Source organism: Dipodomys spectabilis, unplaced genomic scaffold (genome assembly GCF_019054845.1).
Source record: "Dipodomys spectabilis isolate Male_0828 unplaced genomic scaffold, ASM1905484v1 ptg000069l, whole genome shotgun sequence".
Taxonomy (NCBI): Eukaryota; Metazoa; Chordata; class Mammalia; order Rodentia; family Heteromyidae; genus Dipodomys; species Dipodomys spectabilis.
Window position 1 is genome coordinate 16,766,631 of NW_024870746.1, and position 25,870 is coordinate 16,792,500.

The window sequence follows — 25,870 nt, forward strand, 5'->3', positions numbered from 1 at the left end:
TATATAGCGATGTTATTTTCTCCTTTTAAAAATTAGCATTTGTTAACTGATTGAAATAATGAGTTCCACTGTGACATTTTCATATGCATATAATATATGTTAGTCATAATCCAACTCCTTTAATTCTAACAAACTCTATGAGAAAAGTGTGGTTATTACCTTGGTTATACATGGCTTGCAAACTAGCACATTAAGATCATGTAGTAGTCAAACTTAGAAACCATATTTAAACCTAGAAAACGACTTCAGGAGCCTAGTTCTGAAATTCTACATTGCATTTGGCGTGCTTTCCAGCTGGCCTGTTTTAGCAGAGGTAGTGTATATTTCTAGTCCTTATTGGTCAACAAAATCTAAGAAGTGGCTTGCCAATTGTGTCAAATCTAATTTCCAGACTCTGAGTGTTGAAAATCTGTTACAAAGGTACTAGAGTACTTTCCTTAATCAGCTACAGTATCCATGCTCTTCCTTTCAAATCTAATGAGAGAGAGAGAAAAAAAAGTTACCTAAATATACTTGAACAATTGTAACAATGAGATGTACAAGACACTATGTTGAAAATGATCTTTACAACTTGGGGAGAGGGAGGAATTTGGGAAGTGGAGAGGAAAGGGATGGTAGAGGAAAAACAAAGGAGAGGGTAACAATGTTCCATAGGAAAAGTACTCATTACCTTACTCATGTAACTGTAACCCCTTCGTACAGTATCTTTATAATAAAAATAAATATACTTGAACAGCCTCATAAAGAAGTATTAAGTAGAAGCAATATGGTGTAGCCTGCATAGACAGCAAGCAGTTCAATCCATCCTTTTCTAGTGTGGTACTTCCTTGACACTGAGTGGTTATGTTGTATGGGAATTCAATCAGAAAGATATGGAGGTACCCCAATTTAAGAGGTTGAATCACGAGTCTTTATTGGAACGCTGGTGTCTGCAGGTGGACTCCTGTCACAAAGACTTGAGGCCCCTAGAATACACCTAACACTGTCAGAAAACTGAGCCATGAGAGCAGGAGAGGAAAGAAAGAGCAGAAAAACAATACCAACAAACCAGATCAACCCCAGTGGAGAGCTGAAGTGGGATGCCATGTTGACCAGAGGAGAGCCAGGAGACATAAGACTCAGCACATGAGACATGGCATAATGGTGTCTGAGCGGATCCAGGCCTAAACAGGGACAGCGTCACCAGGCAGAGACACAGGAAACTCAAGAGTCTCTCGAGAGTTCAAAGCACAGGACTGACAGGTCCAGTATCCTATCCTCCAAGTCCCTGCCCCTTCCTCTAGGAACTCAGGCATGCCCATTACCTGAGGGTAGAACTTCTCTGCCTCTACCAGGAAGACAAAATGGTGCCTGTTAAACTCAACACTCTATCATCCACCAAGTGGCAAGATGGTGCTGGTTAGATCCAGTGTCCTTATTTCATTTGGACCAATTTCCTTTGCGCTCACTTATGTACTACAGGAAGAGAATTCTTAAAAGAGTCCTGGTATTATACTACATAGAAGAAGAGCTTCAGAATGTCTCAGATAATGTTTTCTTTCTGGCCATTTAGTACTTGAATGACTTTCGGGTTTACAACATACATTCCTTCTCTTGACTCACAATAGGACATTTCGAGTTTTATATCTGCTTTTCTACTGTAGATGATTTGTGCAGATGTTGGATGGAAAAAAAAATCATTAAAATTTGTTGAAATACATTTACTCAGAATATTAATATGTATCACTGGTGTCATTATTGTTAATTACTGAGTTGTCCTCTCGGTGGGACAATATTGAAATTGAATACCTTTTGTTAATACTCTGTCTCAAAGGAAATGAATAGAGGTGAACTTCTGATTGTATATAATTTCTACTCTTGTAAAGAGACAGAGTTGTGCAGTATGACTTTGGAAAATTTCAAACATTTCCTTAAAAGAAACAGGAAAAAAATGTCTGTATTTGTGAAAATGAATGGAAATGAATGTATGAATGAATCTTTTTCTTCCTGTATTAAAACTACTTTCCCTGACTACATTAAAAAACAAAACAAAACAAAACTATAGTCTGGCAAGGACATTCATTCCCAACTAATTATTCTAGAATTCAACACTGTTGATAGTATAACTATGGGAAGAAATTTCTGGAATGATCACAGAATTGACCACCTGTGTTTTCCAGTCCATCAGACAGAAGAAATTCTTATCAAATATGATTTTGGGGACCTGCCCACAGAAAAAGGCTTGAATGTTGTAGATATAGTTGATTCTGTAAAATCTAGCAAGAATATATTACACGTCGTACATAGTGGATAACTTAACCACAGTGTCCGTCACACTGTAGAATCCAACGAATGCACTTCCTGTTGTTGCAGTCCACGTTCGTTTACCAAATGTGTGAGCCTGGAAAGTGTGAACCTGAAAACAAAGCCTTCATTTGTTCATCTGAGAAGGGGCATTTGTAATCATAGAACCTTCCTTTATGAGTTTGAGCAAAAGATAATGTGTGCATGTGTGTGTGTGTGTGTGTGTGTGTGTGTGTGTGCTCAGAGAACACTTGACTCATAAGTAGGTGCTCAAAAAAGATAAAGTATAATATTAAGTACAAAATTTCCATAAATCATCACCATCAAAATGAAAGTTAGACTCACCCATAGACATCTAACTTTAAAAAAAAATTTCCTTGGTGATTTTAACGACTGCCTGCTTTGAAAAATAAATGTAAGGAAACAGCAGACTAGTGGTGGTATGCTAAATTATAAGTGAGGACTAATTTGAAGATCAAAGACACTCTTTGGGAGTTATGCTTCACTGGTAAGAAAAGCATTTGCTGTCTCCCTCTGTCTAATGTATTTGTTCTCTCTGTCTTAGAAATATTCCTCCCCACAGTTTCTGAATCTTGATGTTTAATTTAACACGAAGGTCTTTGAGAAGCACAACAGGGGGTTCTTCCTGGTAGTTCTGGCATTGAGGAAATTGAAATGTACATGGTTTTTTTTTTTTTCATTTTATCAAAGAAGGGCAAGAATCTAAAGTGACATTTTATATCAAATGAATTATGAACTGTGTACTTTGTACCTAAGGGAACAACAACTAAATTAGGGTTTTAGATTAAAGAAAAAGAGACAGACACAAATAGGTTTTTAATAAAACATACAGTAATTTCTGTTACTATGTCTGATAGAGACATAAAGGATGCTGTCATCCCACAGAAGTAGTGAATGACTGAAGCCTGTTTGGAAAAGATTTAAATATGTTATTTGAGAGATTTTTTTCTCAGGAAGGATTAAACTGAAATTACTTACAATACTAGGCTTATTGCCAGGGAAACTTTTTTTTATACTCTTTGCTTTTTCTCAGGACTTGCTTAGAAAGACAGTTGCAAATTTTCCTGAGAGAAGATGAAAGTAAAGTCTATATGGGGGGAAAGATACCATTCATAGACACATCTATATGAATATTCCCACATGCTAGCCTTTCTTCGTTTATGTGTTAGATGTACATCCATAGATGTACATTTTTCTCATTAACTTTTATGGATGCTAAAATCAGATTTGGTTAAAATCTTCATTTCCAGCTCTTTGTTAAGAAGAGGGTCTCGTGAATTTTCCTGCCTGGGCTGACCTTGAAGTGCAGTTCCTTAACCTCAGCCTCGCAGGTAGCTAGGATTATAGGCGCAAGACACTAGATTCCGGGACAAGTTGTGTATGGTTTACTATGTTTTTCTTATTTTAATGTGTCCATTACCCAAGTTAAAGGATTATTAATATAAATATTTTTCTTAAGAATTCTTAATTTATTCAATATCCTAAAATGATAACATTTCTTGGTATTACTCTCATATATATGTTCTTAATCAAAGAAAGTTTACATTAATAGAAGACTATATATGTGAAATTCACTAACTGAGGTAAAGGATAATTTCTTATTCTGTTCTTCCTGTTATAATAAAATACCATAGACTGATGGCTCTTTAACAGCAGAAATTTATACTTTGGAGATCTAGAGACGGGATCTAAGACCAAGGTGCCAGCAGACTTGGTGCTAATTGGCTTCCTCAGAAACAGCTCTCTTCCCACTCCAACCATGCAGAAGCTACAGAGTTCTTGTCTATTTCACATGAAAGTTCTGCCTTACCACTTCTGAAAGACCCACACACACCTGATATTATTACCAATGGGTGAAAAATAGAGCATAGATATCATTCAGGTAATGGCATGTCGTCTGATAATGTTATGACTTGAGTAATAGTATTCAATTTGAATATTATATGCCATACTGTAGTTATGATGGTTTTAAATAACCAATCCATTCTGATTATTTTTTAAATTTTATTGTAAAAGTGATATACAGGCCGGTTACAGTAACGTAAGTCAGGTGTTGAGTACATTTCCATTTGAACAGTGGTGTTTTCTCCCCTCCCATCTTCCCTTTCCCCCAAGTTGTATAGTTCATTTCCAACATAGTGTCTAGTGAGTATCACTGCTGAATTGGTTCACTGTTTGTCCTACCATTTCTATGATTCCCCTCCCCCTCCCCAAAACCGATAAACTTACAAACATGACAAAAGCTACAGAAATCAAAAACAAAAACAATTAAGTGGCTAAAGAAAGAATTACTCAAAGATCACTTAATTTCTAGATACTTGGTTCAACCCTAAAATAGCATGATTTTTATAGAGAATCTTTAGAAATAGCAATTTAGAGAAATTGTAATGATTTTACAGAGAATCTAAGTCTAAAATATAATAATTTATTTCTTTACCACCTAAATTGGCTCTCTTTTGTTTGTGTTCTTGTTAGAAACATTCAACAAGGGATTATATTAACTCACTCTTTTAATTCTAAAGAAAATGGCTTAAAAAATGGCTTTGACACTAGCTTGAATTTAGTAATTGTGAAAACTATTTAACTTTGTTAAGCATAGCTACCTTCAATTTCACAAAGAATAAATTCTTCAGATAATTCTTTTAACCAAAGTGAATGAGCTAAATATTTGAACTAAATATAAAATTAATCAATGAATATTTTGTTGTACATATTTTGAATTTTTTCCAAATGAAGATATGTGCTAAAGAAAGAGCATTCAAATAGCCAGATACTCAAGCAAAAGAAAATTAAATTTATACTAATTAGATGGCTATGATGGCATACAAAAATCACAGTAATAGTAAGATATTCTCTTAGGAATACTAAGAAGAATTCAAATGTCAAAAGCAAAGGCTTAAGTTAAGTGTAAATCACGGAAATTTATGTAAGGAAAAAGAGCAAAATTTGGATGGTAGTTTGCGATACAACAAAAAGAAAAATTCTTCTGGGAATTCTGACCACCAACTTCAGGGCTTCTAATTAGTCTGACAAAGTTAACACAGTTCTATAGCCTAGTTGAACAGATAATTTATCTAGCCAGATTCAAAATCGCTCTTTTTTCTCAACACACAATTAGCTACATCATTCACAACTCTGAGGTCTTTCAAAATGAACAGAGGACAACTTCAGTCTGTCTGATGTTGACTGGTTAACACAGTCACTGAAATGGTCTCACAGAGAAATTAGAAGCCATTCTTTAATCTTAACTCACAAGGACAGATGCAGGTGGACGTATGTTGCCTGGGTCTTATAATTGCTGATGTGAAGTGGATTTTTTTACTCAAGATGGTCAATAGTAATTAGTATTCAGTGGTGTCTTTTTATTCCAGTGGCCTGACCTACCTCTGCCCCCTTTTTCTATATTACTCCTATTATATGCTGTAACCAGGGATGTCCTGACTTCTTTTGCATTCTAATTAAAGCATTCTTGGTGAACGCATTGGCTATTTTTCATTTCACAAAGAATAATTACTTGAGCCAAGTGAGAGATCTGTCCATTGGGTTTCATGTTATTTGGGAAAATGTTTGCATTGGTTTTGATGGATACAGTCACATTCTTGTGAAATATTGGAGAATATCTGGATTTTTCTGAAAAATATAGCACCCTCTCCCCCCCAAAAGAAGTCAGAGAGGACAAGTGCTCTACCAACTTCATGTATTAAGAAATAATCTCTAAAATATTTAATTTTGCCACTGAGATAAGAATTAAGTGATGATTTTGTTTTGTTTTGTTTTTCACAAAATTCCATTTTAAGCACCTACTCTCTTTCTAGACAGAGGTTTTGTACTAGATACTTACTACACTGGGGAGGGTGTTAGAAAAGGGCCATTCTTCAGCTTGGGTCCGTATCACCTGTCATGTATTTTTTTTTTCTAAATTTCCACTGAAACCAAGTCTGGGATCTCTCAGGACCAAAGTGGCCTGATGAATCAAAGAGAAAAATAAATGCTGAAAGGTTAAAAATATAAATCGAATCAAGAGACATAACTAATGTCAGGTGATTAATGTTGATTTAAATATAAAGTTTTATTTATTTGGTGAGAGGATTATAGGTAGTCCTTTTGAGAAATCAGATAAAGTAATTGATTGACTATCATCTATATATTTAAGAAAAACTAACAGCTGAATCTATGGCTCAGTGTTGTAATGTTTGCCTAGCAAGTGTAAGAGAGGCCATACATTCAAATCCCATAACTGCAAAAAATGGAATAAAAGAAAATAAAAACACTCTAAGATAATTTTGTTTAGTATTGGGGGTACATTATAAACTCACTCATGTCCATGCAATGAAAACTTCCTGGAAGAACTAAATAAATTTAAAAAATCATAGCCACTCTAGCTACTTGAGAGACTGAGATCTGAGGATTGCAGTTTGAAGCCACACTGGAAGGGAAGTTATTTCCAGTTAGCCACCAAAATGCCATGAAGTAGAGCTGTGGCTCATGTGGTACAGCAGTAGCTTTGAACAAAATAACTAAGAGACATTGCCCAGGCCCAGTTCAAGCTTCATGACCAACTGACACATACAAAGAAAGTAAAAGTTTATAGCTCATCCATCTTCCTTCCTTCTTTCCTTCTTTCCTTCTTTCCTTCCTTCCCTCTTTCTCTTTCTTTCTTTCTCTTTCCTTCCTTCCTTCCTTCCTTCCTTCTTCCCTTCCTTCCTTCCTTCCTTCCTGGGCTCCCAAAAATCTGAGAAAGTGTAGTACTTAGTGACAATAGCTAAACTTAGTCTCCGTTTTGTGGAATAATGTTCTGGTTCTTTCTTATCACTAGTTAGACTTGTTTTCTGTCTTTTTTTAAAAAATGGATTTTATTATGCAAAGTCTTTTTTTGTTGTTCCTTTCGTGCATTTTTACTGTTATTATACAGGCGATGCTCAGAGGAGTTACAGTTACATAAGTCGTTTCTTAGCCTTATTTTCTGAGTCTTATTTTCAATGTTTTAAAATTACATTGGGGAATTATATTAAATTTTGTTATATCTATATTGCAGCATTTCCCTTTCTTTCTGGAGCACTTACATAGTTAGCTCACTGAACTGACGTTTCCTGTGACTGAGTAGTCACCCATTACTTCAGCCTGTTGCAATCACCATCCTCACTGTCCTCACAGTTTTGTCTCCATTTCATTTTTTCTCATGTGTTCCTCCTTGCTAGGCTTCACAAAACTTTTCTAGTTGTTCATTACTACGTTTCCTGTTCATATAACAGGCCAGACATTTAATAGATGCCTTTAAAAATATTTGCTGCCTTAAAAATATACCATGCATATTCTATAGAGACTATATGCAATTATGTTATTATACATTTATGTCATATAACATGGAATTGTCATCATTCAGCTTCATTTGCCTTCAGACACCTGGCCTCTGATGTCAGTTTTCCCTTATTTGCAAGGACACAGAGAAATCGATGATGAATGAATGAAGTGAATAGTAGTATTTCTGAGCTAATTTGACATTGCTTCCAAGCAAATTTCAATGGATTTTGACCAGTTCCTGAACACTGGCAAATTCCCATTGGTAGTTGTATGCTGAGGGTCTTTCTGGAATGATAAGGAGACAGAATCCCTGCTGTGAAATAAGCCCAGGAAGTCTTGTTTAAGAATATGATGGGCTAGAATGTAGCTTAGTGGTAGAGTGCTTGCCTAGCATGCATGAAGCCCTGGGTTCAATTCCTTAACACGGTATAAACAGAAAAAGCTGGAAATGATGATGTGACTCAAGTGGTAGAGTGCTAGCCTTGAGCAAAAGAAGCTCAGGGACAGTGCCCAGGCCCAGAGTTCAAGCCTTGAGACTAGGAAAAAATAGGATTTAGCTCATTAGCCTATTTATTCATCGGGTTGTTGATTTTTTTTTGGAGGACTTAAATTTTTTAAGTTTTCTGTACATTCTGCACACTAGGACATTTTCTGATATATAGCTGGGTTTCTGTGTGTTTCTATTTAGCTTGTTAGCTATGTCCTTTGCCATGCAGGAACTTTTAAGTTTGATGCAATCCCATTTATGAAGTTTTCTTTGACTTGTGTTTCTAGGTCTTTACCTAGAACATTTCAACCTGTGCCTAGAAGCCATAGTGTTTCCCTAGTCTTTCCTATGATAATTTCATGATTTCTAGTCTTACACTGAGATCTTTTATCCATTTTGAATTGATGCTGGTGTAAGGAGATATATAAGGATCTAGTTTCAGGGTGGATATCCAATTTTACCAGCATCATTTGCTGAAGAGGCTGTCTTTCTTCCACCCTTCTGTTTTTTTACTCCCTTATCAAACACTAGATGGCTATAGGTCTGTGGATTCATTTCTGGATCCTCTATTCTGATTCATTGATCCTCAGGCCTGTTTTTGTCCCTCTACCAAGCTGTTATCATTATAGGCAAGTGATTACAAATGAATTAATTAAAGTATGATACAGTGAAATCATATATAATATATCATGTATCATATATGGAGAGCTCAAATAGTGTAATTCTTAGAAAGACTAAGTCAAAGACCAACAACTAAGTACCTGGAAATGGGGAACTGCAAGAAGGGAGATGCCTGAGGCAGAGGAGGGGAGGAATAGCTGAATAAAGGAGGAGAGGGGAGAAAATGTAATCAAGAATTTATTGTATATGCCACAGAATTTAGAAAACTAAGGGAAGTAGAGGGTTAAAGGGGAGTGAAAACGAAGAAGGGATGGCACAGATAAAAAAAACAGGTTTGTTAAGTGGCAAAATTCCAGTGCATATCCTAAAAATTAAGAAAAGTGAGTTGGTTCCATATGTTAGCCATGGTAAATAATGCTGCGATAAACATAGTTGTGCTGGTAGCTTTAGTTTGGCCTTGTTTGTGATCATTTGGGTAAATGCCCAAAAGTGGGATTGCTGGGTCATAGGGGAGCTCTATGTGGAGTCTTTTGAGGAACCTCCATACTGCTTTCCAAAGTGGTTGAACAAGTTTACACTCCCACCAACAATGGAGTAGGGTTCCCTTCTGGCCACATCCCCTCCAGCATCTGTTGTTATTAGAGGTCTTGATTCTAGCCATTCTAACTGGGGTGAGGTAGAATCTCAATGTTGTTTTGATCTGCATTTCTTTTGAGGCTAGAGAGGTTGAGATGCCCCTCAGTAGATGAATGGATCAAGAAAATGGAAAGACTTGGAAAAAATTATATTAAGTGAAGCAAGCCAGGTCCAAAGAAACATAGGTCCCACTGTTTCCCTTATTTGCAATAACTAGTACCTGTGTAGGACAAGCAGAAAAGGTCAAAAGCTATGTATATATGACCAGATAAGATGACGTTAAGCAAAATGAACCCCAAGATAGGGACACAAATCTTTTTTCTTTCTTGCTATTGTTTCTAATGTATTTATAATGTACCATGTGATTTTTTTTGTTTCTTTGTATGTTCCTCCCCCACATTATAACCCCTGTTTTCACTGTATTTGACGTCAGTGCCTTGCATCTTGTATTTTCACTTCTCTAATTTGGGGAGGGGAAGGGAGAAAACAAAATGCTTAAATAAGGATACAGATTGACTCATTGTAACAATGAGATATACAAAATACTATGTTGAAAACCAACTTTACAACTTCTTGTGGGGGGGAGGGGCGGGGAGGGACAGGGAAGTGGAGGTGGGAGAGAAGGGATGGTAGGGGGAAACAAAGGAGGCAACAATGCTTAATCTGAAATGTACTCATTACCTTGCCCATGTAACTGTAACCCCTCTGTACAGCATTTAAAAAAAAAAAAAACAACATAAAAAAAGAAAGAAAGAAAAGTGAGGGAAGGAATGAGTTTGGAGGGGTGGGTGAGAATGTTAAAAGGGTGACATTGATTCATATACACTGTATTCATAAACCGTTTTGTCATATGTCAACTCCTTTGTACAATTCCTTAAATATAGTAAAAATATTCAAAAAGGAATATGCTTTAGTCTGAAAAGAATTCCTATTGAGACCCATTTAATATCGTAAATGATTTTATTGTACATTTATTTCATACATTTGTAGTTATTCAAAACCACTTCTTATAACAGATGCATTCATGTCATAGAATTAAGAGCAATGTCTTTGAACTAAACAATTCTAGTATGAATTCTCACTGTATCAGTAGTCATAATTCCAGGTAAAATACTTAACTTCTCTGAGTTCTGGCTTCTTTTTTGACAGTACAAGGAGCTAACACCACAATTTTGTAGTAGAATTCCAAGGGAAAAATTATAATTATAATTAAGAATCTGGCACACAGTTTGTGTTTAAAAAGTTAGGCCTAACGAGAGTATTTTGTGGACAATCAATCTACTTTAATATACTTGTTACCACTCAACACTCTGTGTTTGCGCACCCTTGTGTTCAAGGTTGAATGTCCATTTGTTAGCACATCTGTATATTCCTCATAATTAATATCTTTTAAAATGACATATGGTTGAATGACTGGAAATCGAGTCTTGCCTTCTGTTTTTAATTTGTTTATGACTCAATGACTCAGTACATGTGTCTGAACTTTAATTTTCCATTCTGGAAACTAGAATTTAAAATCCTTACTCCTATGAAAGCTATTTCAGAAAATGATGGAGAAATATGCAATGCAATATGTGCCAATTTATTCAGCAATGTAGTAAGGGTTCACATAGATAAAGGGCCATTGTATCTTTTATGTTAACAGAGAAACTTACTTGGGAATGCAATAAGGGGGTAATTTGAGGAGTAGTCAGTATCCAAATGGACCAAGAAGTATTACATCTGATTGGAATAAGCACAGGAAGAGTTAAGAAAGCCTTGAGGTACTGAATGAGGCTCAGAACATGATTCACCTGCAAGAACTCTTTGAAAGAGCCCACCTGGCCCTCCTGGCAGTGGCAAAGCTGCTTGGATGTTTCCAACTTCTGAATCTTTCAAAGCCTCATAGCTCTGTCATGCTATGAGCATGTTCTTTTACAGTTACGTCAGCCATGTTTACCTATAAAATATGCAGAAGATAATCTTACCCCTCTTTCTATCTACTCTACCTTTGGCCACCCTACAAGATCCTGCTGCAGTAGTCTTAGCACCAATTAATGTGGGTTTGAGGGGTGAAGCGTCTTAATGCAGCATTGTATTCCACAGTTTTGCAATGCACATGCATGCAAATATAAACCAAAAAAAACCCTACAGTATTACTAAGATGTTAAGATGTCCTGAGAAAGAAATCTTTATATAAGGGGAGTACAAGCATTTCTTTTTCTCCCTAAAAACTAGCTTCCTTTGGTTCTTACTGTCTTAGTAGTTACCTGCTAGATGGGAGAAAGTCTCTATTTTTGCTATGGAGCTCTCTCCCATAGAGTTCTATAAATCTATATGGGACAAGATTTGGAGCATATGTAAATAATTTTGTTTGCCTTGTGGGAATTTATCTTACATAGAAAAACATCCAAAAGGATAATCACTTAAAATTGTAATCAAATTATATATTCAAAATCATTATGCTACCTAGCCCAGGTCTGGCCTCGATTTATTACTTAATGTTTTGTATTAATTTTGCCTTCCATAGAGCTTGAGTTTGAAAGTTTATTAAAAAAATAACCTCCCTTCCTTTGGATTTATAGATGGGGTAGCTGTTTTATCCAGTTGCCATGTAGAATTAGTATTTACTGGACAAGATATGTTGATTCAGGAGCTTGTCTGTGGAGCGTTTGCCCCGAGAGGGTCATATTAAACTTGAGAGAAGCTTTTTGAGCAACATGGCATCTTGGAGCCAATATATCAAGCTGATAGATACAAGGCTCTTCTGTTAAGAAACCAGGGGTGGAATTATGGCTGGCTAGCCGTTATTGCTTCAGTGCTAAGAAGCCTCTAAGGAGTCGAGCTAGGATAAAAGGGGTTAAACAGAGGGGAAAGAAAGGTTTCCAGAATTCAGCCTTACTGAAAGCATACAGAATGAGCAGTTATAGATAGATGATTTTTAAACAATAATTTGGGGAGAATTTGCATTTTTTAATAATCAACTGTGACCACTTTAATGAACATATTGCTTTTTTTTACGTGATGGTTGAATGTTCTTACAGAGCCCACTTTTGGATGCTCCTCTATGCCATCTCAGTAGTGGAGCAATATGAAACAGTTTTTATATGCATATAAAAACAACTACGATTGTTTTCATGATGATGACTAATATTCATTAAAAGATTAGATCATCAGTGGCATTTTACTTTTTTAGAACAATAAGATGAAAGTTGGTATAAATTGGGGAGGGGAAGGGAAAAAACAAATTGTTTAAATAGGGATACAGGTGGACCCATTACAACAATGAGATGTACAAGTTGCTGTGTTGAAAAACGAACTTTACAACTTTAGCAGGAGGGGAGGAGTCGCACGGGGAAGGGCAGGGATGGTTAAGGGGAAACAAAGGAGGAGGCAACAATGCTTGATAAGAAATGTATTCATTATCTTGCTTATGTAATTGTAACCCCTCTGTACAGTATTTTCACAATAAAAAACTTGTTAATAAAAAGGAAAGTTAATACATGAAAGACATGATTTCATCTTATATATTAAATGAATTTTCACTTTTCCCCTATTTTTATAGTGCTTTTTTTATATGTTTGTACAGGTTACCAAGGAACCCAAGAAAATATGTTGATATGAAATCAACATTAAACCCGGGTACTGGTGGTTCACACCTATAATCCTAGCTACTCAGAGGTTGAGATTGGAAGATTGTGATTCAAAACCAGTCTGGGCAGACAAACATGAGAGATTTTATCTTTAATCAACCAGTAAAAAAGCTGGAAGTGGAGGTGGATTCAAGTCTTGGAGCATGAGCCTTGATAAAAATGCCAACTTAGAGTGTGAAGCCTTGTGTTTAAGCCCCAGTACTGGCAAATAAAAAACAAAACCTAAACCCTCAGTATTATCAAAATGACTTGTGTTGATAGATACAATAATATCTTTTTTTTTTTTTTTTTTGGTCATGGGGCTTGAACTCTGGGCCTGAGTGCTGTCCCTCGGCTCTTCAGCTCTAGCACTCTACCACTTGAGCCACAGTGCCACTTCCAGTTTTCTGGTGGTTTATTGGAGATAAGAGTCTCAGGGACTTTCCTGCTTGGGCTGGCTTTGAACTGTGATCCTCAGATCTCAGCTTCCTCAGTAGATAGAATTACAGATATGAGCCACAGCGGCGCCCGGCTCCATAATATCATTTTTAAAGACTTGAGAATTATATGTTCTCCACACCTAACAAGATTCAGAGTTAAGTTATGCGGTAGCAGACCCTGACAACAATTGCGCTGCATTTTCTGTCACGTGATGCTTTTGATGGGAGAATATTTCATACGTTTTCCTGTCTCATCCCATTCACCCTCCTGTTTACCAGTGGGTGGATGTGTTTCATTGTAATTTACTCACTATAGAAATGGACATCATCAGAGAACTTCGTTCTTGTTCCACCACCAAGCCTACCTACTTCTCTGCATCTCAGTCTTTGTATTTACATCAACAACATAGTATCCCTGGTCTCTTTAACAGCCAGCAGCCTCGACTCCGCATTCAATTCACATGTGCCCTGTTTTGCTTCTCTCTCGCCACACAAGAACTTTGCTCAGGCCATTGCTCTTGCCTTGTCTACCTTGGCCTCCCCCTCAATTGCTTATAGGAGAAATCTCCAATAAGCATGCATAAATGAACTAGTCTTAGGAAACTGCTTTGGTACTACGAGCTTCGATAGCACCTGTACCATTTTTAACTCCTCTTTCCAATAAAATTCCCTCAAAAGAATTGTTTGCACTCACCAGATCTGCTCATTTCTCCTCATGCTCTTCTCAGTTGCCTTCAACCAAACTGCTGTGTCCACCTTTGCATTGCTCTGCTTTTGACAAGGTCATGAAACGACTGCATGGCCAAATGCCAAGTCTAATTCCCAGGATCCTTTTTACCCTAAATTCTCTTCACATTTGTGCAGTTGATTGGTCCTTCTTTTTTTTAAAACACGCTTTCCTTCTTTGACCTCAGTACCCATCCACCTTCTCGCTTTCTTCTACTTCACTGACCACTCCTTCTCAGCTTAATTTACACCTAAAGTTTTGGTGGGTTTTGGGGCTCAGGTTTCAGACCTCTTATTTCTTCCCTCTGTCCTCTTCCCTCAGCCTCTACTTCATTCCTTTTATCTCTAACCTTTAACTACCGTATCTTCATGGGCCCAGAACTTCTACCCAAGACTATGCATGTAACTTATTCCTCCAGATCTCCACTCAAGGCTGCTATACAAAATAACTCCTATGAAAATGCAGCCAAAATACAATTCTTGATCTCTCCATATGTTATTTCTCCCCCAAATGTTTCTCCTCTCAGGAATGGTAGTACCATTCACTTGAGCGTCTGGGCTGAGAACAATGGCATTTTCATATGCTCTGTTAACATTTTTCCCCAACTCAAGGGAACATATCTCACTACAATCCCTCTTTACTCAAATCTAAGCCACTAGACCCTTACGTGTGAATTATTGCAGTGATGATATCCCTTCTCCACTCTTCCTTCTTGTCCTCTTTAGTTCCTGTTGTGTCATTTGCTGTACTAGAACACTGCAATGACTCTCAGACACACTTAGGATGGAGCACAAGGCTTTCAGTGTCTAGGACTTTTCAGTGTCCTAGCGTTGTACTTCCTGCCAGTCCCACTGAGTGCTTTCACTTTCCCTCTCTTTCTTCCTTGATCTACCCCATCACACTGATCTCTCTGCTGTTCTGCATACACAAAGAACTTCCCTCTCCTCCCTCCCTACCTCTGTTCTTCCTGTTTTCTGGCTAGAGGGCTCTCCCTCTAGACATAACTCATGGCAGCCCCCTCATGCCATTGCTAGCTCTGCTCAAATGTCACCTAATTACGTGGCCCTCCTATAACCTTTTAATCTCATCCAAATTATTATTTAATAACTAAAATTACACACTCCTTTTCACTCTTTCTTCTCTTAGCATTTTTCCCCTCCCAGGTAGATATCTTTCCTCTTCAGTGTAAGCTCCACAGGGGCAGAGCTCGGATCTGTTTTAATTAGGTCTGTTTTTCTCTCCAAATGAAGGACCCTAGTCAGGACAGAATGGAGCCTCCATAAATGTGTATTAAGAAATGAATGAATTATTGATGAACTCAAAAACCCTTAGAGAAGATGGTTGAAACATGTAATCTAATTCTTCCATTCCTCACCAGTGACTGTCTGTTAGCCTCCCTGTTCACAGGCAAATTGTCCTAAACTGTAGAGAACATAAAATCCACATACTGCGTGAGATGAAACCTAAAAGAAAATTGAGAGTGGACCCTGATGTTTCTTTTTTCATTATTTCTATAACTGCTCCTCTTCCACCAATGGCTGTACGCATCTGTAGTTTCATGGGTCTATGGTTCTAATAAGAGGGAAGTTAGATTAGAATGGTCAGAGTATGCCTTACTAATTATGTTACAATAATAATAAAAATTATTCTAAAGGAAGTTCAGACCAGTCTTCGAGTAATTAGTAATAATAATAACAATATAGTTGTCAGCTAAGAATTTCCACTGCCCCAAAGAAATTATTACATTTAGATGCCCTCTGCTTTTTCACAACTATTTTCGAGGGGAAAATTATTGTCTTTAAAGATCGGAAAATACAGGCTCAGCATCATTACATAATTTTCTTACAGCCACATGGTCTTTGTTTAATTTGCTTTTGAGTTTTCATCTAGCTTTAGAACGAATGCTCATGTGATTGGCTATACATTCAGGCTGTACTTGTTGGGAAAATTAAATACTCAGAATCATCTTGTTAAAAGGTATTTTTTAAATTAGACTGGAGATTGGGCTTTAGTTTCACTCATTTTTTATTAGGCCATCTAGGACAATTAAAATACAGTTTCCTGATAGAAAATGTCATGCAGTTGTGTTGAATTCAGGACAGATTTGGATCAGTACCAGAAAAAACAATATGATCTCTCCAAACTAGGACTTATAACTCCAGGAAATGGAAATGAAGATTTTTTTTTTCCTTCATTGCTGTTTTTGTCTTCTTTTTGTCTTGCTCGTTCACTTATCTGTCTTTGGGAGGATAAATGGGGCATAGAAATTGAGGGACAAAGGGTGAACAAATGCAGCCGTGGTACTCACTATGTTGAAAATGAACTATACAACTTGTGGGTGGGATAGGAAGCAACAACTAGGAGAGAACGAGGGAAGGGATGCCATTGTACAAAAAGAAATGTACTCTTTGCCTGACTTATGTAGCTGTAACCTCTCTGTATATCACCTCTATGACAAAAATTTACCAAAAATGGCATGTGTGGGGGAACACTAGAACTTATTTGAGTAAAGGCAGGGGCAGTGTGCAAAGGAATGACTGCAAAATATGCATAAAGTAAAAGTTGAGTTTTCATATTTTCTCAAGTAAAGGAAATAAAGCCATTGTGTTAAGGTGCAGTAGTATGATTCAAGTGACAGTGGGCAACACAGATGGGAGGCATAAAAGAAACTGGACTTTCTATGTTCCATTTCTTGGTCTGTTGAGCAAAGGAGTTAAATTTAAAAGCTACTTTCATATTTGCCTCCCTAAGTTCCCTCCATGTTTTCCATTAAGAAAACAGAAGTACAGGTGGGAATAGGCTCACATACTCATTCGTCTTGCCGTTTTCGGGGCTGCCTTTTAAGACTGAAGTACTAATGTCATTGTGTTGAAATACACAATAAGGAAGTACTGTAGCTCAGGAATTAAAATGTTAAATTAAATGGACCATGTTTAACATTGTTGTTGATCCCGAGGAACAGTTTTTCCAGTATATGGAGCATTTCCACTCCATCCAGCATATGTTCTCCACAGTTTTCTCTGCTCTAATTCATCTGTGTTTTCCGACAGCTCCAGATGGCCTGCTGCCTCCCAGGCTTTCATCTGCCACTCCAACCAGTCTTCAGGTTGTCTGGTCTACACCAGCTCGTAACAACGCCCCTGGCTCTCCCAGATACCAACTCCAGATGAGGCCTGGCTACTCCACCCATGGCTTTCGAGAGTGAGCGCTCTATTTTGTATATCTTTCTACCACCTGGGTTATCCAATAGATGTATAAACATGTTGAAGAATAGGTCAGTTCTCATCGGCAACAAGCACAGTTATCTCTGAAGAGTTCCAAGTAATAAAGCACAAACAAACCAGCAAGTGGATGGATAATTTGCTTGGCAAAAGATCCACTTTTCTTTTATATAACATTGAAAGTAATTTTTTTTTCACGGTAAACCTTTCATGAATGCACTTTTTCATGAAACCAGGATATACTTGAAAGTCACAAACTGTGGACCTCAATCATGATTAGAAAAGGGTGATAGCTATTACAGTTTGTGCTACAAATTCCACATGGACATCAGCCTTAGTACAACTAGTATTTACATATCACATAAATTCAAGAGTACAAATCTTCAAGTAATAGCTACTTACTTTGAGAGAGATGTCAGTGGATGGCACAAAATGGCGGGTACTTACATATATGCTGACATTCTCTGAAAACTTTATGCAGTGAGAATTTACGTGATTTTATTTCTTTCAATTTCTAGAGCTTCTTAGTTAATCTTTCTCTTGTATAGATTATTTCCTCATCCTTCAGCATCCTTAAACTATGAAGTGAGAGATCTCCAGCCATACACAGAGTATGAGTTTCGGTTGGTTGCCTCCAATGGATTTGGCAGTGTTCACAGTTCTTGGATTCCATTCATGACCGCAGAGGACAGTAAGTAGTGGAAGTAATACAAAGCCAAATGTCTTCTACATTTGCTAGTCGCAATGTCTTTAATTCTTCCAAAACAAGGAAATGAGCCTCCCTTATTCTCTTGTCATTAAATCACAATGATCTTTTCCCGGGCAAAAGAAGAAATAAAGGTGGTCAGTTTTCTAGAAGGAATAAAAATGTGTTCTTAGCATATAGGAGAGTTCATCTGGCTTGCAAACTGGATGAAGGAATTCATGTTAAATCATGATATGAGCCTGCTCTGTCCTTCTGGACACATTAGGTACCCTGCCCTATGACCAAATTTCCTCTGCTTTGTTGGGGAGTGAAATATGGACATTATGTCATGGTGTACTTACGCTTCCATGCACTTATCTCTGGAAGCAGAGACCCTTCCTCCTATTGTACTTATACTCAGCTCCAAAATATACCATCTAGGACTTACAGATAATTCTAAAATATACCATCTAGAGAGAAGAACTTGATAACCCAGATTCTTCAGGGATTGTAAAGGGTGAATTGGAATTGCTTTATTTACTAATAGAGAACTCTCTAGATTATTTTTATTATAGTTGTCTCTGTGTCTATATATAACACATATATGTGTGTATATATACATATATGTAAATATATGTGCATTATATTTATGTATTCACACATATGTAAATATATATATTTAGATTATATACGTAGATATATTAGGAATAAAATATGCATATCGGTCATTAAGATATATTTATGAATAAAAACATTGGTATATTTTGTTTTTATTAGTTGCATCTATAATATATATTAAGAGAAATGTATATATTAAAAAGTTGGGAATTAAATCACAGCACATTGAGTGATGAGGGCCCTGTATCTTTGAGCAATGAGATTTTAGGGATAATCTTGTCAAATCTTATAATCACAGGCACCTTAGGAAATGTTGCTTTGTTGGCCTCTTGCCATTCTGGCTTTATATCTAATGAGAAACTGAGTGTATTTCAAAATGCTAGGCATTAAGCATATCATATTTAAAACAACATTAATTATGTATTAAGTACATTTTGTTTTTATACCTCTAATTGTATTAGTTTGGTGATTATATATACAATGAGACAGAAATAGAACTTTTTGCCATTTTAAAAGTTTATTTCACTTTTTAAAAACCCACTATGAACGATAATATATGATACTTAACCTATTTTTCCCAATTTGTAATTGCTCCTAGGGAGCAAGTTAGGTGATTTGCAAAGGTACAGCCAATATTTTTTGGTCTCAGGCCTAGGAAATGTTGTACACAGTCTGGAGTCAGATTTCAACCCTTTTCAGATTTATGAATTGGAGAGCTTACACTCCAAGCAGATTTTTGAAGAGATATAGCCTATAAAAAATAATCCTGAAGATAGATGCTTAATCTCCTTCTTAGGTATAACTGTATGCTTGATGGGTCTCAAGAAAGATTAACTGAAAATAATTATTCAGCTCACTGCCGAGGTGATGGCTTAATAGAATGGCAGGTTGGAAAAGCCAGGAAGACAAAGCTTGCTTCCTTGGGCATTGTTTCTGTTTCCCCCAGAGAAAGGTCAACACTCATATTTTCTCAGTGGGTAAGCTATTCTCAGTCCTTATTGCCTGGGCCCCATGGTATCCTGTCCATAGGCAGGAAAACACTGCCCACATAAACAACTTCTAAACAATGATCAACTAGCATATCATCCTTTGTTGATCAAACTTTCCTGCTGACTCTTCTTACTATAAAACAAGGCTTACAGGGTGTATGTATATGGTTATAACTTTCATACAGAGACCCAGTCATCTTTGTGAGATGTGTCTGTGTGTGTTTGGAATGAAATTTTAACTCCTTATTTTTATTTTTTTAAGAATGAGTAATATTTGATTAAACAGCAAATGTTAACTCAAGATACCTAACTGGTGTGTGTGTGTGTGTGTGTGTGTGTGTGTGTGTGTGTGTGTGTGTGTGCACGCACCCATGTGTGCATGTGTGTGTGTACTGTTATAGGGACTTAAACTCAGGACATGTGCACTGTGCTTTAGATGTTTTTGCTCAAGGCTGGTACACGACCACTTGGCCACAGATCCATATCCAGCTTTCTCTACCACTTGAGCCACAGCTCCACTTCTGGCTTTTTTGGTGATTAATTGGAGATAAGAGTCTCATGAACTTTCCTGTAAGGGCTTGGAACCACAATCCTTAGACCTCATCCTCCGGAGTGGCTAGAATTATAGGCCTGAGCCATGGGCACCTGGCACCCAGCTCTCATTTTTGTTTTACTTTCTCCCAGATAGATGAATTGGTCCCTTCCTTTCTTTTCATGTACACTGTGAAGTTACACACAGTATCAAAGAATGAGAAGCTGACCATGTGCCCCCGAAGTGTAAGCTCCCAGTGTACACATGCCCCTAAGAGGTGGTGACAGTGAACTCTATATTTTTGGATGTCAGTGGAGATGGATGCCAGCTCTGAAAGGATGTGCAATATAGTTGACAAAGACATGAATGATTGGCATCGGGCACAAGCAGTTTTTCTGTCAAGGATATAGAACACTGCTTATAAAACTACAAATACTGACAGCTCCATGCCAGAATCACACTTCAGACTTGATCCTGACCAGCAACCTCCTGTTCAGAAAAGTGCAATCTTTAATATAAAAATTCCACATATCATCTTAGAGAATGAAACAGAGAAGTCCTCTTGTGCCCACATTAGAATTTCCTCCCCTCGACGGGCACCTCTCTCCATCAGCCACAGTCTCAAAACTTTACCGTGCCCAGATAGGTCACCCATGGCAATATTTTTTAGCATGATGTTTCAAGACAGTGATGTTCATCAACCATGTGGCATGGCTGAAACCAAAAAGAGAAACCTAGGAAGGAAATGAGCTACAACCAAGGAGCCAGTGCTGCATGCAAAACAAAGTTCACACGGACAGACAAAGGGATGCGAGGAATTTTAATAGATTTTTTTCCCCAAATAATTTGTCATTTACATCGAGGTGCCACCAATATCCAGTTCCATGCATTTTTAAAAATCTAGTGTGCTATGCCAAATGATAATAATGCACATTTCCTATGAATATTTTAAATCCTGTTAAACATGTGTTAATAAAAGATGTTTGTTCTAGCCAACTTGGTCAGTGTAGTGTTCAAGTATTTGCAACCAGATAAATACAAACAACAAAGGTATTTGTTAATGTGCTGCTGGCAGTTTAAGTACCTGGCAGGTCTGCATTTTGTAAAAATATATTAATTGTGTTAGACTTGAGAGCATATGATTCATAAAATGAAGACACCTAGCTGCTGAAAATATTGATATTTTTAAACCAGAAATAGCCATCCTTTCCTGACTCCATTGCCTTTCTTTCTTATGTTCAACAATTGTTTTGTGTTTCGTGTCTGGATGTAGACATTGTAGTTAGTGGGAAGGGCAAATTTCTTCAATCCTCAGCTTAAATGCGGTAGTGAACCTTTACCTATTAAAATACTGCCTTGTGTAAAACATGAGATAACCCACTTTGCTTTAAAAACAGATTGCCTCGGCCAAGAAAAGTCAGATTATGTTTCTCTCAAAGTTTTCTTGGTAAAAATCTACATATTACACATAAGTAATAAGATCGACCAATAAAATTGTTTTCCTTTTAAATCACTTTCCAACAAATTGTTTTCCTTTTAAATCACTTTCCAACGTCAAAACAAACAAATTAAAAAAAAACCGAATTGTTCATTGTCAGATAGCTTAAAGAATTTGATCATTTCTCCTGAAGTTCACATTTGTATGTTTAAAAATGCCTGAGAGACATGCTTAAGTAATTTGTAGTGTTTGGACAGTTTATTCCGTGGAGTAACATGAATATTACTCTCAGGTGTTCATAGTTTTGCTAGCAGACTATGTATGAGTTTTATCCAGACCATGATGGAAACATACATCTCCTCAACAACAGAGTGAATTTCCTTACTTTTAACATACCATGGTTACGCTTTACCTTAAATCTTATTGTTTACCCAGATTTATGTTAATATGGTAAACAGAGTTATAAAGGATTCCAGTCTTTGGATCCTGTTTTAACTTTTTCCTTAGTGGGGTTTATTTATTTTTCAGATTTTCCTAACAGTTTACCAAGAACCCCTTGCAGGATAAGGGAGAAAGACATTGCAATGCTCATTGAAATCTAGATAGAACATAAAAGCCTTCTGCATCTGTTGCCTGGGAAATTCTGCTCACTCAACAGTCTGAAAAGTCACTTTCTCAGGGAAGCCTTCCTTTCTCATTGCTCACTTGAAATTTTGGTTTGTGCCTTATAAGTTGTACCTTCTCAAGACCAAGGGCTCTGTCTCATCTGTCTTGTAGACTTAATGTCTTAGTTGTACAAACTGCCCAGTGAAGGGTCTGACATAGAAAAGGTACCGAATCCTACTTGAAATATGAATTAAACTGCCTGATCTAAGCAAATTCATGAAAATTAACCAAGTAGCTGTTCTCTGTGTCCTCACTCTGTTTATAGAAGCATGTATATGTGTGTACAGGTCTGTTATAGTATAATGTATATACTAGTTACTCAGAGGGACAAGGAAATCATAGGGATGAATAGCCAACTAGGTAGGTTCCTCTTGAAACAAGACTGGGCAAACACTGGGCAAACTCAGAGGTGCTGTGTAGGTGACTGGAAGGGCATTTCTCTCAAAACGGTGTTAGGAAAGTTTGCCTCCAGGTGGGGAAGTAGGGAATGGAATTTACTTGGTGTTCATCTTAATAACGAGTTTCACATTACAATTGTTCCAGAAGGAGAACTTTCTCCTTCAGTGTTGGCAATGTCTGCTGACTGACCTATGGGTAGACAGGCATTCTGGGTGTTCTTACTGTTCTAGAAGCTTCAGGCCATAGGATGGGAGGGTGAGGATTAGAGGCAAATGCTGGGGAAGAAAATCCAACCTGATCTTATTTTCTGGCCTCCATTAATACGTGTTCTAATCACGGAGGCCACAAACCACAGGCTATTCAACATGCATGAGTAAGGAGGTGTGGATGGAGTATATACAAAGAAACTAAAGAAACAAACAGGGTTTTTTTTATAGAATAAGAGCAAAGTATTGAATCAAAAGGGTAGTAACACTGTGGTATGAAATTTGACACATGGATCCAGATAAACCTTAGAATAGAACTGCTTTTCAAATCATTTTACGCACCTGGGGGCCTTTAGGAGTATTTAAATATTAAAATTAATATTACACGGCAAACATCTTTTGGTGACTAGTGGATTTTAGTATTTAAAGTCTCAACTTGAATCCTTAAGAGAGTTCTGTGCAAGAAAGACATAGGAATATTCAAATGAGGGAAGAGCATATTTATATCAGTAGATTTAATTACGTTTAATGGGAAAATGGGATCCACAAGGTTCAGTAAGGCTACATTATTACTTTGCTTATACCAATCCAAGTGCCTTTTCCAATGGTTCTAAATATTTATTTCTTAGTGCTGACCTGTTTATATTTTCACACATTCACAGGGTATCTATTTCATACAAAATAAAAGATTGGTGGCCAAAGTGGCATAGTTAGTACTCTGGGTTTGAAACAGAAAGTTTCTGTACATTGGCCACTCAGACTATGTTTTCAGGTTCACAGATCACTGCCCAAATTCTTGCATTTCCAAATTTAATAGAAGCAGATTTTTATAAGCACTGTTATTTCCTTATTGTTTTTTATATTCTAAGATGGAAGGGAACTTATTTAAGCTAAATGTGGCAAACGCAAATCTTTTCACTTGATGGACTACCTCAGTGTCAACAGCTAACACAGGCTTGTTCTTCCAAATGTGCAGTGTTGGTGGTTCTCCTGTTCCTTATGTCAATTAGCTGGAGAATTCAGGTGAAAATAATAAGAAATCAAGATTTTTCCTAAACTTTCTAGTGTTTAAAGAAATTAGCAGAAAAATACTATTTTATTTTTTGTATCTTATTTTTATTTTTTGTTCATCATGGGGCTTGGACTCTGGGTCTGGGCACTGTTCCTGAGCTCTTCAGCTCAAGGTGAGCTCTCTATCACTTGAGCCACAACACCACTTCTAGCTTTTTGATGTTTAATTGGAGATAAGAGTTTCACAGACTTTCCTACCTGGGTTGATTTGAGCTATAATCCTCAGATCTCAGCCTCCTAAGTATCTAGGATCACAGGCATGAGCCACCAGCCCCTAGCAGCAAAAAATACTTTGTCAAAGCTACCTGATTTTCTGTTGCTTTGATTTTATTGAAGGTCTGTTATGCCTACGATACTTTGACAAGAAATCTCTACCTATTCTCTTATTTGAACTGCACAATCTGTTGATCATTCATGAAATTTTCTTAGCTTTGAAAAAAATTAAGCTGTCAATATTTGAAAATTATTACTGGATTATGGAAAAAAATCATCCAATGCTAATTGCCACACACTAGCATTTAAATGATGTTTGGAGACCCTCAAATCTTAAATTATTAGAGAATTCAAATACCTAAAAAATGGTAGCTATTAACAAAAAGATGAGTGTTTACCACAAGCATTTTTCTATTGCCTTTTTGATACTGCATAGTTATCAAAGTTCATTCCATAATGCTAAAAAGCTCTCTATGTTTTGTTAGTTATATCATCTTACTCATTTTGGTAATGTCTCCCAACCCCCAATTTTCCAAGATTGACTAAGTAAGTGAAAAAGAAAGAAAGAGTTTCTCTGGGAGCTCCAGAAGTAGCCTCTGTAAACAGTTAGTGAGCTATATTTAGAGTAATGTAGATGAAAGTTTGCCTAAATACAGAGCCTGACTCTGTGGCCTTGAGCTCACATAGGCTTTATTTCTGCCTTTATGGCTTCCTCTCATCAGCTATTTTATTTTCAGCTTCAGACTTGCACGAAAGCCTCCACAATATGGCCCAGTTCTAGATGTTAACCTATATTCCACTCAGGAAAAAGGGAGAAAGACAACTCCTTGGTCTTGTTTCTCTAACCTGCAGACCACCAAATAATATCCTTTCAAGTCCAATAACCAGCTAGCCATTCATTAAATAATGGCACCTCTGTGGCATGTTTCCTTGTTTATCAGCTGTCAGGGCTGACATTCAGATTTCTGTGCAACTGTGCAGGGCACCTTCTACCTACTGCCTGTTTTCTTATCACAAGATGATAAGTTCAGTATCTTTATCTCATTGTTCTTGTTATGTTTATATCTTTTATTATGAGCTGTCAAAATTCTTTGGGGTAGGAGTTTAAGCAATGAATTGATGAGAATAATTCAAGATTAAAGAGAAAGTAGAACCTTATTCTCTTCTGCTTACGTATCAAGGGTAGATAATTAGAAGGCTACCCTAATAATTATATAATGTATTGCTGCCTATAGTTATAAATCCATATATTCTCTCCTTCATTTTTTATTCACTGGAATTTTAAGTGATATTTTTATAGAGTTAATATTACAAAAAAGAGCTTTCAAACCAAGTAAGCTTAGTTTTTATTACTAGTATTATTATTATTAGAGTAGAAAGAGTTTCTTTAATGGAACACTTAAAAATATAACAGGAACCGGGCATCAGTGGTTCACACCTGTAATCCCAGCTACTCGAGGCTGAGATCTGAGCATTGAGGTTTGAAGCTGGCTGGGGGGAAAAAGTCTCATGAGGCTCTTATCCCCAATAAACTACTCAAAAACTGGAAATGGTGCTGTGGTTCTAAATAGCAAACAGGAGAAGGCTTCGTATAAGCCACTGAAGGTAAAGTACCTGCACCCTTGAGCTGAGAGTAATTCAGCATCCACACTCACACACACACACACACACACACACACACACACACACACACACACACACACAC

The 25,870-nt window shown here is 37.0% G+C and overlaps 1 protein-coding gene across 1 annotated transcript in view; it reads left to right on the forward strand.

Annotated features, from left to right (window-relative positions):
- Window positions 1-25,870, forward strand: part of Ush2a (usherin) — a 635,341-nt gene that overhangs the window by 386,353 nt on the left and 223,118 nt on the right. Inside the window, exons 38-39 of the mRNA XM_042681986.1 lie at window positions 17,178-17,328; window positions 17,897-18,039. Coding sequence (XP_042537920.1) covers window positions 17,178-17,328; window positions 17,897-18,039 — 294 coding nt within the window. The remainder of the gene's footprint in view (window positions 1-17,177; window positions 17,329-17,896; window positions 18,040-25,870) is intronic.